This window comes from Rattus rattus, chromosome 6 (genome assembly GCF_011064425.1).
Source record: "Rattus rattus isolate New Zealand chromosome 6, Rrattus_CSIRO_v1, whole genome shotgun sequence".
NCBI lineage: Eukaryota > Metazoa > Chordata > Mammalia > Rodentia > Muridae > Rattus > Rattus rattus.
Window position 1 is genome coordinate 145,707,661 of NC_046159.1, and position 13,994 is coordinate 145,721,654.

Genomic DNA, 13,994 nt, shown 5'->3' on the forward strand with positions numbered 1-13,994 from the left:
GTAGTCAGATAGTTCATTTATGTTGCATCTCTAAATAGTAGCCATGAATTTTTTTCCTTGCTGCAAGCACTCTCCATTTGAAGAGGAGGGCCTGTTGCTTTGATAGACTCTGTAGAGCAGTGTCTCTTTGAGTCAACGGAGTTATCACTGGAACTGTCACTCCCAGCTGCCTGTCTGTTGGCTGTAGACGATTTCGGTGCGGCTGCAAAGTGAGGAGTTCTGACAGGTATTGCAACTGGCAGATGGAGAGTGTTTCCTCATTTACTGCTACTCAGGAGTATAGAGCAGTCCCAGACATGAGATGGGAGCTCAGTAAACATTGGTTGAGCCAATATATTTGTTAGATGAAAACCAGATGAGTGGGAAATGAACAGAGATTGGAAAATAATCAGCAGAAAGCTTCTTAGACATGTGTAGTAATTCAAAGACCTCTCCTACGAGCCGGCTCTTCAAAGCACCTGCGTTTATACAGGCTAATCTGCCCCATAGACTGCAGATCGCACTGAAATTAAGAATTAGAATCAAGGGACTAAACCCCTTGAATTTAGCTGATATTCACTGCTCATTAATTGCTGGGTTGAGAAAAATAAAATGAAATCACATACCTTTTCTATTTACCCACATTATAATATGGCACAGTTAAAAGATACCAACAGCTGGACTGTTTTTCGTGCTTTGTAGAAAATTGGCTCGTCTGAAAATATGACGGAGTGTATAAGTTAAAACTCATTTCTTCCTGCACCCTTTCATTCACCAGTTCTATGCATTGAGTACCTAGACATGCCAGTCATTACTGAATGCTAATCTCTCTTACGCATGAAGCAAAGGGATTCATTTCAGTTTTCATAACAACCCTGGGTAGCGTAACGTTCCCTCCATCCTGTGCTGGGAAATCTGGAAGCATTTCTGCTTGTGCAGTTTTCTCTAGGGTGTATAACTGCAGTTAGCGTAGCTCTGTCATATTTTCGTTTCATCTACTCTTATTTTAGAGAATGGGAAAAATCATCACATACTATATGCATTAGCAAGGTACTGCAATAGAAGGCGTTCAAATAACCAAGAGTCCTGTGCACTGTGGGAAGTATATTAATGCAAGTACTATAGGAGAGTGAGCCCTGCATATATGATCTGTGAAGAAATAGGAAGACAGGGCAGAATCGAGAGACTCCCTGAAGAAGCCGATGCTAAACTTAGCTGGGATGGAAGGAGGCTTTGCACAATTAAGCCTGTGGAGACAAACGTGGCTTAGATGCAGTGACATGGGGGGTGGGGTGGGCATCAACATTCCATCTGCAGGGAACAGCGGTGGTTTTCCCTATAGCTCAGGCTTACTGGGAGTGGAAGAGGTAGAATGGCATGCCGGGAGGAGAGACAGAGGAGAGCCGCAATCCAATTATAAACACCTGCTCTCAAGGAGAGCAACCAGAGACCTGTAACTAGGGAGGTCACTGCCCAAGTGGAACACTGTGGCTGCTTTCGGAAGAATAGATGAAAATAAGCAGAAAGCGGAGTCCAGGAGACTGTTTAAAGATGGAAACTACAGTCAGAGAGGGAGAAAAGAAAGGACACACTGGAGCTTAAAATGCTGTGAGCTGATGGCTTACTGTCCTCTATATTTCAGATAAAATATTTCAAGGCTGTTAAAAATGCCATGAGTACTTATTCCATCCAGGTTACTGAACCATTTATCTATCCTAAACCCGTGTCTACTGATCTACGAGTTGTTTTAAAATTTTACTAACAAGTTTAAGGTTTTGTAGAATTCTTAATTTGGATTGAGAAAGCAAAATGTGACTTATTAGAGTAGAAACATTTCTGCACCATTCGGGCGCCCACTAAGGACTCAGTGTCCGCTCTGCCACTCTCTGGAGATCATGTTGAGATCAGAGCAAGTCGGGCTTCCTGTGTTGCTGGCCTCCTGGAAGGCGATGCTTTCGTTTTTCCGTACGGATATCCGTGCCTTCCTTCAAGAGCAGGAGGAAACCATGAACATTTGTGAATGAACGCATTCATGAACAGGTGGACCGTTCTCTATACCCTGTGCTCCTGGTGATATCGCAATCATGTCAGCTTCATGTTGTCTTCAAAATGCCGTTGAAATCCGTCCGTCCCTGTATGTGATATGACTCCAAGTCTAGTAATGTGCAGTTCATACCTGAGATCTGTCCCTGCCTCACTGAAACCAAAAGCACCGTCTGCAACTGCGTCCGAGTTTCATGGACTGTGTGTCAGTCTGTCTTACTCCCCTTCTTCAGACTAGGCAGCCTCACTGTTCCTCAACTGGGGGACGTAAGCCCTCAAGTCTCAGGCAGTGTGTGGTGCATTCACAGTATCACCCGTGTCCCAGGAGCCTCGCTATTCCCCTTCAACCATACCTCGTGAGTCAGCCCCAATACTTTTGATCCTCCTTTGTATTCCGCAATCCAGATTTATATGGAGATACTCCATTCATCATGCACTTGGGCAGTCCCAGACCAAAGGCAAGAGATTTTTCCGTTGCTAATAGGCCTGGGTTTCTTTCTGGCTTTAATAGTATCTTGTACAAAGATAGTTTGTTTGTTTGTTTGTTTGTTTGTATGTGTATGTTGTTTCTATGATATATATCCAAAGTAACATAATTTCATTCATTTTATCTGAATGTAACAAGTCAGGGCTACAATGAAGGAAGAAACTATCAATGTGAATTCAAGATGACCAGGAACATTTTGTTGTGTAAAAATCATCTCCTTCCCCAAATACAGTTAATGGTTTCTAAAAGTAAATGAATGCACACATTCAGTTTAGCATGGTGGTAACAACTGAACATAGTGTGGTAAGACTGACTGAGACCCGTGTCCTTCATGGGATCCATGACAAGGAACTCAAGCGCTGTTGAATGTTAAAACTAGAGTAAGGAAAACACTTAGTGATCATGGACTGTGCCGCTGCTAAGGGACCTGTGGCAGCTGAGCACACAGTTCTTCAAAGATGCTCTGTGTGGTGGTTTATAGTCATTCCCTCAGTGTAGGGGGGTTGAGGGGAGCCTGTTTACCAACTGAAAGGGTGCTCTAAAGGCCAATGGCTGCGTCTAACAGAAGAAGCACACTCTGTGTGGGTGGGCAGTGAGAGAGAGTAGTCTTTTGTTGCACTACATACACTAGCATGCTCATTTTAAAAGTCTCACTTAGTCCAAGAAAAAAAGCATCACTAAAGAGGAATTTGAACACATGCATGAAAAAAAAAATCGCCTCCATTTGGAGCCCCTTAAATTTGGTCTCAATTGCATATTCATTTCTAGGTTGCTTCCAACTTTGTGTTCTCTTAGGATTTTTGCATTCTTTAACTCAGATTTTTTTCTTTTATTTTTAAGGTTTACATGAAAAGATCTATAAATTATGTTTAGCTATTTTCATTTGCCACAGATTTAGCAAGCAATCTATAATATTGCTCGAATTTGTAGAACATGAGCTCTAACAAGTGTATTTCCTTTTTTCTTTGCCAGTTTTCAAAAGTTTTAGTAATGTTGTTGGGAAGAACTATTGTCTTTTTCTTCCCCCATTGGATAATTTTTTATTTACATCTCAAATGTTATTCCCTTCCCCAGTTTCCTGTCCGTAAGTCCCCTATGCCATCCCCCTCCCCAACCACCCCCCCTTTCCCCCTCCCTACCCTGTCTTTTTCAAGGGCTGACTCTGAAGTCAATATGTATTTATAAATTAGACAACATTTGCACGTTTGAAATGAACATATTCTACCTCTCCAATTCCAAGAATTTTGATGATAGGAGTACTTTAAAAGAACTGGAAGGAATGAGCCTTCCTACACTTGCATTCTGGTGCCTGTAAATTGAAGAGATGTCATTTTGTTGAAGGGAAAGTAAAACTCACAACAGCATTACAGTCATGCTGACATGTGTGATCAAAGTCTGGCTTATGCAAGACAGCTGAAGGAAATCTGTTGGATCCTGCTGAGGTAAAGACCTTGAAAATACAGTGTTGAGTCCATTCATAAGCTTCCTGATCTCCCAGACCAATGGTGTAGGACACCTCGTTTCCTTAAAACAGGTGTGTTCTGGATGGGAATGCAGAGGTTAAATTATTTGGTGATAGTGGGCACGTGAATAAGATTTTTCAAAACCAAGGTTACTAATAAGACATGTGATTTCTATATGTGGAAGAGAAAAACTCACAATATTTGAAGGAATTTAAAAAAAAAACTCTATTTTTGCCTTCCCTACTTTTCTTAGGTTTGTTATATTAAAATCCCTATAGCCTGCCCACAAACCTCACCGTTTTCATTATATTTAAAGAACTATGAAATCCTTCAATTAATAGACACGATATTAGATCCTAATGTCTTCCATTTCCCTTGCTTTATTCTTATTGTCTCAGATAATAAAGTGGATTTTCTCCGAGCCTCTCCTATGTGCCCCCCAATTTGCAGATTTCATTAAGGCAGAACAGCTGTGCTCTGGCCAGTGGCCAGGTGCGCAATCTCTGCGAGAGGAAAGAAATGGGAAGCAAATCCAGAAATCTCAGTAACCCCGGGGTTAGAGACCTGACAGGGACAAGAGCCTTTTAATATTTGTACCAAATTAACTGTAGGAATAGGGCTTATCTCCTCATCAGGGTCCTCGCGTGCCATGGCGCCTTCTGTTCTGTCCTCAGTAGGAGGGGGATCCCGTGCCCAAGACGTGATTACAGAGATTACATTCGTTCCACCCATCTCCCTGGGCTTTATTAATCTTTCATTTACATTGGGATTAGATAAGATTCCATTAACCAAATCCAATGAATAGATTCATTTCTTTTAATATTTATGCACACTCTCTGGTCCTTAAAGTGGATTCTTTTTCTCCATGCCCTTAATTGGATCAGTGAGGTTTTTTTCCTTATTAAAAAATGTCCTTCTTTCTACAGATTAGTATCGGTGAATAAAATTAGTGACATCTGGTGCAGTTAAAGTTAAAGGGACCACAAATGACTCCTTTATTTCCCGTGCTATGGAAGGACATTTGCTATCAAGATAAAAACTATCAATTCAGGCTGGAAACTCTCACATGGTTGGAGTGTGCAGTACAATATCAATGGCAACAATAACCCCTGAGAGAGAGCTTCTAGTATTCTGTGTCTGATCAAAACTGAGAGTCGTGGAGGGTAACAATTAACAGCACCAGACTCGCTTTGAAATGCTACTTGACTGATTTTGCTACAGTCAAAGGTATCTTAGAATATCTAAAATTAAAGTACAGTTTTCTTATCCAAAAGATACCAAAATGTAACTCGAAATCCTGACATATTTTAGCATCACGGAATAATCTCTTTAAAATACACCAGGTTTTGTTTAGAGTAGTTTTCCTGAGGCCTTTTATTGACACGAATCATTGAAGGTACAGCTTTCGGACTTGTGTGCATTTTAGGAAGGCTCTCTAACTTGAGCACTATTGACACCGTGGGTGGGTAATGCTGTGTTGCTGGCTCCTCTCTGCCTTGCTGGCTGCTTACTGCTCCTCTACACTTGCATTAGTCAGGATGGAAACAATGTCTCAAGATGTGTCACTTTTCCCTGAAAGGGATTTCCCTTTACTTGATATCATTGTGTAGCCAAGGAACAGACCATTCTTCTTTTGGGTTCTAGGTATTAAGAACTCGCTGTAAACTGAACTTTTAGAGATAAATGTCTGATAGGTAGTAGGTACATCGGAAACTGAAATGCATTCCTTTCAATAGGGTCTCTGTAGTTGTCACAAGGACTTTTGTATAACTTTTCTCAGGCCTATGTCCTTCTCTAACGAGAGGGAACACCAGTACCCCACTCAAAATATTATTCCAAAACACAGTCATGCAGAGTAGAAGGGCTAACTCCTGTTGGTTTTGGTTGCTATTATTCATGATAAGTTTGCAAGCAAAAAACAAATTGTTATCAAATGCTAAACGAACAGTATTTCTAGTAAGCGCAAACACTATAATAAATACAGTGGTCAATCATTTGCTTACTATTTAGTGACATCAAAAAAATATCTAGTCTTTATTTAACCTCAATAGCTATATCTCTAATGTAAGGCTTTCTTAAATATTTTAAGTTTATCATAACAAATGTTTGATAGCATGCATTTTCATGTGCAAGCATGAGTGGGCAAAGTTTATTATTTGACATGAAACATTTTCTAGATATGCATTGTGTGTTATGAATATAGGGTAAGATGTATTATTACGTATTTGTAATTATCTGAGAAGATGGATAAGAAAATTCTTTATGATAAACACAGGCTAGTATCTTTGCTGAATTAAAAGATAAGTTAATTAGCTTGACCATAATAAATATTTTATAATACATACAAATATAAAATTATCACCTCACTAAACACACACACACACACACACACACACACAAACTTTTCAAGTAAAGACAGAGCTGTGAAAATAATAAGCTATAGTTGACGGTATTTATAATGTTCACATTTAAAAGGACTTTAATGCATCATAAGACCTTGAGTTTTGAATAAATCAACAGAACACATTCAAATTTAATGAAATCTTGATTAAACTTAAAAAGGAACGGTAATTCATCATTTTACTGCTTAAAGTTTTCAAAAGAAAATTAAATCCTGAGCTTGTCAATGATCGTGCATTCTGTGTCGTGACAAGATGTAGCTCAGAAGGGTCACGCGCTTTTGGAAGACGTAACAGCATTGGCAGGAGCTGCTTTTGTGCTATTACAAATTGGATTTTTCTTTCTTCCCTCGAGAAGCCACACTGAACAATAGAATACTCTTAACAAGAGAATTACTGAAGACCAAGGCCATACTTTTGAAAAACCAAGTGCATGAAGAATAGGGGTAGATGCTTGGCGCTGTGAATCAATTATCAGTGAAATCCTGCCTTGCCATGCAGAAGAGGCTCCAAAGTCAAGGCTGATCCCCACACAGTCAGCGCTCTGAGAAGGCTGGGCCTTGCACATCTATAAAGGGCTGAATTTGTACCAAGCATAGCATTCTAGCAAATAAACCTACCCATCTGTGAACATTATCAGAATATCAGAGCTCACCTTCTTTCTGTTCTCCAGAAAAGGAAGGAATCAGAAGTTTGTAAAAATGTAAACTAGTATTACTTTTAGGATTTAGAGGAAACATAGGGCCATTCTAAGTGTAGTATATGGTATGTGGCTGATAATGTAAAAAAACATAAATTAAAAATAATGTCAAGGAAATCAGAGAAAATCTGTTAAAATATAATCAATATTTTTAGATTTTATAGAAGTTATGCTGGTAGTCATAAAAGATGTGTTTGCTTCGGGCCAGCTGGAGACACGGCACTTCCTCTGAGGAAGAAACGGACTCAGTCCCAGCACCCACATCTCACAGGTGACAACTACCTGTAACTTCAGGTCAGGGAAATCTGGGGTCTTCCTAGAGCACCTCATCCACATTCATACACCCTCTCCCCACGTATATACACATAATTTAAAAAGTGAAATTAAGTTTTAATGTATTTGAGCTTTTTCTGAAAATATCATTTGCCTACTGACTATGAGATAGCATTTAGCAACGCAATTGTACTGTCATCTCTTTGGTTAAAGAACATTTCATTTTGATGTCTTAATACTGAAATAAAGATCGTGACATGTACGGTCAATTGCATTTTGAAGTCTTTGTAGTAAATGGTTGCAAGCGAAATGTTTTTTTTTTCTTCAGTAGTCCCTTGAACATTGGTTAGTAAGTCTGAGTTCTATGAATAATTTTCAGCATAATGTCATTATCTAAATGAATTGTATATTTAACCATCTGGAGAAGTAGTTCCTGAAGATGAATAATGTTCTGAAGAATGTGGGTCTGCTTGGTTTTTTTGTATCATAAAACAGATATGATTTATGTCTTTTAAGACTTCTGGTGTCAAGAGTACAGAAATGAGCAGTAGGCACCAAGACTAGAGGAAGGACACAGCCACTGGGGGCATCCAGAATACAAACATTCCCATAGAGACACATCAGACTTTTCTAATACACCCATCTGGCTACCCAGCTGTAACCACAACTGTTACCATGGCAGCATCTTCCTCACTGAGCTTTACAATTTGGGAGGAGGGAAAGATGTACAGGTTAAGATTTGTTGGGAGAGAGAGAGAGAGAGAGAGAGAGAGAGAGAGAGAGAGAGAGAGAGAGAGAGAGAGCACATGAAATGAAGGGAGAAGGGATGAGTGGCTTCACTCAGGGAGAGAGTGGCACTGTTCCTAAGTTTCCTGTGGTGCCTTGACCAATGTGATGGGTATTTCATCGTCTCTGTCATTCTTTCATTCTTTGAGATTCTACCTGCTGACTCCCCAGTCAGCTCAGCCTCCTCTACCCTGAGAATGGGCACCCATACAGGGGGACAGACGTCGTGCGCATGAGTAACTGGGTGCACTGTTTTTATTGATTGCAAATGGAAATCTGTTAGTTTCAGGCTATTAAATAGTATCTACTAATCAAAGATACTCCGTTATCTGTTTTAGGGAAAATGTAACTGAGTAACTAAGGTTCTAAAGTTGCATGCATGTTTGCTCTCTCTTTGCTTTGAAGATTTATGTATATTTGTTTACATTTGAGGTATTTTCAGTATAATTTGAGAAAAATAGAACTTGGAATTTATCTGACTTTCTCAGGATTTTGTTCCATGTGGGTGCAGCCAAGGGAATGAAAAGAATATGAGCCATTCTCTTTCTGGACAGGGGATTGGATTGACAGATAGGGTGCACTGTACCAGTACTGTCAACCTGTCTCCCAAGAGGTGCCCTGTTGGATCTGTATTTCCAAGGCCGACCTTTGTGTCCTGGCTCTTGGCATTAGACATTCAAGTAAAGACTGGAACATCGTTAACAGAATAATGGTGCTGTTTGGAAGTTCTTATAAATATATACACCGACTGCGTCTTCACACCCTCATACATACTGGATATCTATCTCAGGTCTTGCTGCTGTGAGAGGCATATGTCATCATTTCTTTCATTCAGAGTAAACTTTGGAATCATTTCAGGTCCCTTTTCTGTGCGTGTGCTTTATGTACTGTGCTCGTTTGTAGATTCATGCATTGATTAAAGCCCATAGAGTCTGTAATGTCTCATCTAGAAAGACATTTCAAGTGTGTCAGCTGGGAATTTTAAAACATATAGCCATAAGGACAGCAATATATCAGAGCTTAGCTGTTTTGCTCCATGCATGGTAGCAAGCTTTACAGTCTGCCTAGCCCTATTGTATACTAGTTGTCAGGACATCTAAGAAAAAGGAACAGCCTAGCAACAAACGAAACTTTATTAAAAGTAATTATCTGTCATCTATTGCGTGTTGTGAAAGAGAGTCAAGGAAATTGAAAAGATAGGGCAGATTGGATATTAATGAAGTGGTTCTGGATCCTAAATAAACCTCATGATTCTTTCTGTGCAGTATTACTATAAAAGCCATGAATGTTCAGAGAAAAACACACTGTCCCTCTCTGTGAAGATTTGTTTATTATCTTAAATATTCATGAATGGTATCAGCTTAGGTTATCTATGTGAATATAAATTTCCACATAACTGGCCAATTGCTGTTCACAGGATCATGCTTTTGAATATGAATTCTTCACCATTTCGTATATACTCGGATCTGACCCAGCTCATGAATATTCAAACACACACACACACACACACACACACACACACACACACACACACACACACACACACACACACACTGATCTTTCTGAAAGTAGTCACACGCATAAAGATGAAGATCTCATTATAATGAGAGCTGCATCAGGATGCTGGTCCCAGGGCGTTTTTAAAATTCCTTTGTGCTTCTTGTGTTCTTAAAGAAGAAAACAAACAAAAGAGAAATTTTCAGAAATAAACAAACGTGCTGTGTAACTTCCTTTTCTTTTTCCAGGTCCATGTGCCTTTTACACTTGGGGTTCTTTTATTGAAAATAGTCTTTTATATAATATATTTTTATACAATATATTCTTATTATGATTTCTCCTCCCTCTACTCCTCTAGTTCTTCCTCAACTCAGCTTCCATCTGGATCTACCCCAGTCTCTCTCTCCTTAGAAAATAAACATGTGTCTAGGAAAACAATAAAATATAAGATGAAGCAAAACCAAAGAGATCAGAATAGAACAAAACAAACAGGAGAGAAAGAGCTCAAGAGAGGCAAACGCCCCTTTTTATCTTGGCTTCATAAAACCTGTATATTGTTTAATCATGGTTGCGTTTGTTGTAGCTTGTGGCTATTAAAAAGAAGAAGAAAACATGTACAGAAATTAGAAAGTACTTCGAGGTGAATGAATTCATGGCCCAGAATATTAAAGCTGGTGGAGCACAGCTAACTCGGTGATTAAAGGAAGTTTCATTGCTATAAATGTGCACGCTCAAACGAGTTAAGGGCCCGCAGCAATTGCAATCACTTTAATCTTGGGAACACGTGTAATTAAAGCCGTGTCTCCCGGGTTAGGCTTATGCAGTGGTTCTCATGTGTGTGTTGACCCCAGCCTCATTCTGCTGATCTGCTGGGGCAAGGAACACAGGAACTCTCTACGCCACTTTATGCAAGGAAAGTGTCTTCTTTCCATCTCTCTCTCTCTCTCTCTCTCTCTCTCTCTCTCTCTCTCTCTCTCTCTCTCTCTCTCTCTCTCTCACTCAATAGACTCTTATATATAGGCCAGCCTCTAAGGAGGATTTTTTGAACTCCTGATCTTCTGTAATTCACCTCCCAAATTCCCACATTCTGGGACTATGTGTATGCACTAACAAACATAGTTTCTAGTGTTGAGAATCAAGACAAGGCCCTTGGATGTGCCCAGCGGGTGCTGGCACATCCCCAGACTCCCAATGAAACCTTAACCACGCCAAATTTAGGATGTAATGGTCATGGCAGTACAATATTTAAACACCATTTTGAATCATGTTCTCTTTGAAATTCTCTTTCAGGATACTCTTCTGAACTAGTGAGTGACATGTCTTTGGAGCACCTCTCTAGATCCATAAAGAGTTTTAATTTGGTTTCAAAGTTAATAACATGGGTCCTTTCATCAGCATGCTCTAGTTACTACCTGAATGAAGAGGAGAAATAGAAATCATTGCCTTGAAAAGTATTGACGATGCTAAGTAACCAGTTCCCAGTTTCTATTACTGATATTACCACATTTCCCAATGACTTCTACCAAACAGTGTGTATGTCTTTTGATATTGTATAAGCACAGCTGACCAACACAATCATATTTTTTGTTTTTAGTTTTGTTCCTTCACTCTGGTACCAGGGTCAATTATATGGATATACCTCAGAGGATCAGTAGTACTTGAGGGTTGCTCTGTTTAAGCTCTGTGGTAGACTCCCTCTGAGAACACCAAGAGGTATAAACCAACTTTCTTCTCTTTATGTCTAGGGAACCCTTGGTACTTTCTGCCTGGGAATAATTTTATAGCAAGGATTGTTCAACAATGTTTGAAGTCACTTTATCTTGTCACAGCTCCGGGCATTACACACGAACCTAGTAGCTAGCATAGGTGTGAGAATATGTTGAACATTCTGCGATACACAAGAAATCACAGTTACTCATTCTAAAATGTCCATCAGTCTGCCATCGTACAAAATCTAAAACCTAGTTCTAAGCTTAAGACTTTTGAGTTTTCAGTAAATTATAGTATTTTATAGCAGAAATAAGGGCATAGCAAATTTAGAAAAAAAATGTTATAACTTTGAGTAAATCTTTGATTTTTCTTGTTTTTGTTAGCAACCATCGTGTTAAACGAACTCAACTGGACAAGTGCCTTAGATGAAGTTTTCAAAAGAAATCGAGATGAAGACCCTACATTGCTGTGGCAAGTGTTCGGCAGTGCCACCGGCCTGGCCCGATATTATCCAGGTAACTGTTTGGTGATAGAATATGGGGGACACTTGGGATTCCAGAATCAATCCTTTATGTTAATGGTCCTTTGCATTGTAGGAAGATGTTGGTGTTGGTCATGTGGGCACTGCTAAATTCTCCAATGGCTGTCTCATATGTCCCAGTACATACGGGCAACACTAATTTTACGCAATAGGTTAAATAATTACTAACTATCCAACTAACAAGATTAGCATTAAGTTAGAATAATGGTGCGATTTTTTTTCCATGAAGAAGTTTTGTAAATATAATAGAATACTTCTAAACCTCATACTATATTTTAAATGTTAAATATTATATATAAGGAGACTGAACTATAAAGGAAAAAGCAATACATATTTAAATAATAGACAGGAAGATGATAGATAGATAGATAGATGATAGAAAGACAGATGGATAGATAGATAGATAGATTGTTAGATAGATAGTAGATAGATTGATAAATAGGTAGATAGATGATAGATAGTAGATAGCATGATAGATAGATAGGTAGATAGCTAGATTGATAGATAGGTTGATAGGTAGATAGATTGATATATAGATGATAAATAGATAGATTGATTGATTGATAAAAGTGGAAACAATGATGTTGGAAAAGACATTAACGGCTTTGCTGGGAGTGACGCATGGTTGGGATACAGTCAAATACCTAGCATACATGTTTGAAAGTGCCAAAGATCAATAAAATTGTTATTTTGGAAAAGAATGTAGCATTGCACTAGCTTGATCATAATTACTTTAAAGTAAAGTACCTCAGAAGTAGTGCGAAATGGTACCAGGAACGTGAACTAAGACACGGCATAAACCTGAAAAAGAAGTTATGCAGAAAGCCTGAAAAAGAAAAAAAAATATGATTCAGATCCAGATGTATAACCATTGCAATAATAGATAGACTTGTAGAAATATTTTATATGGTTTCCCTCAAGAATCAAGTCTACAGTTGAAGTTCAGGTTTCAAAAGTTCTAGAGTTTTCCCTTTAACCAAGGAGTGTGCATTTGTTAAAATGAGAGGTCTAGGAAATAAAGTAGCAACACACAACTTCCTTTTGCTGTAGCAAGTTGCAAATGATTCTTAGGCCATCTTAGTTATGAGATATATTCAGTGAACATAGACACGTTTTATCAATTTAAATAAATATTTTGGCAATGCTCTTTATTTCTATAAGGGACTATATGAAGAAATAAACACTACTTACAACACAAAACAAAATTAATCATTGAGCTCCTATGGAAAGACTTAATGAAGCATCGATTTTGATTGATATTTGTATGTTTCCACAGTTACCGTCACCACATTCTTACAAATGCAACACACAGTTTTTTTCTCAGAGGACTATAAAGATCACGTACCTTTCAGGAAACACGATAGAACCTCAGAGCCTATTTTTTGGATTTGTTGTTTTACTATTTGGGTTTACTAAATGTGCCTAACAAATGAATTTGTCATAGTGAAACATCAGGAAAAAATTAAGTGAAATAAAATTTCATTTTTTTCCTTGCTTGATGTAGTAACAGTAACAAATTTAAGTGTTCAGGTATCGAGAACTGGTGAGGTATTTATAACCTCTATGAGATTGCAGATGGAGGATGGGGAAACAGTGATAATTACCTTTTCAGAGATCCGATAGACTAGCAAAGGGCAAGTTTAAATTACCAGTAAGGAATCACAAGGATATCTCATGGGTCAAATTTAGCATTGTTACAATAATAGCACAGTTTCTTCCATGAAGAAATTTTACACGGTGTATCAAAACACTTCTAAAACTCATGCTGTCTTTTACATGTTAAATATTATGTATAAAGAAACTGAACTCTAATGGGAAAAGCAACAGCACCTATGAACCCAATCTAGTCTAAAGGGCAAACTGAAAGTTCCTTGACAGAATCTGTGTCAAAAGACAAGATGGCAAAGTGCTAAGAAGGCCATCCAGTGTTGACTTCAGGCTTCTAGACAAGTATGCACAGGGAACTGCATTTGCACACATAAACACATACCCAAATTAAAAGCACCCCAAACTGCAAAATGTTATGGGACCAGGAGATGGCTGGTGGTTAAACGGGCTGCGCCACAACAGGAACAACCTGCTTCCCAGCCACCGTGACACATCAACCAAACGGAAT

The 13,994-nt window shown here is 38.7% G+C and overlaps 1 protein-coding gene across 1 annotated transcript in view; it reads left to right on the forward strand.

Annotated features, from left to right (window-relative positions):
* The window catches only part of Cacna2d1 (calcium voltage-gated channel auxiliary subunit alpha2delta 1), a 530,523-nt gene that overhangs the window by 283,555 nt on the left and 232,974 nt on the right, over positions 1-13,994 (forward strand). Inside the window, exon 7 of the mRNA XM_032907054.1 lies at positions 11,721-11,852. Coding sequence (XP_032762945.1) covers positions 11,721-11,852 — 132 coding nt within the window. The remainder of the gene's footprint in view (positions 1-11,720; positions 11,853-13,994) is intronic.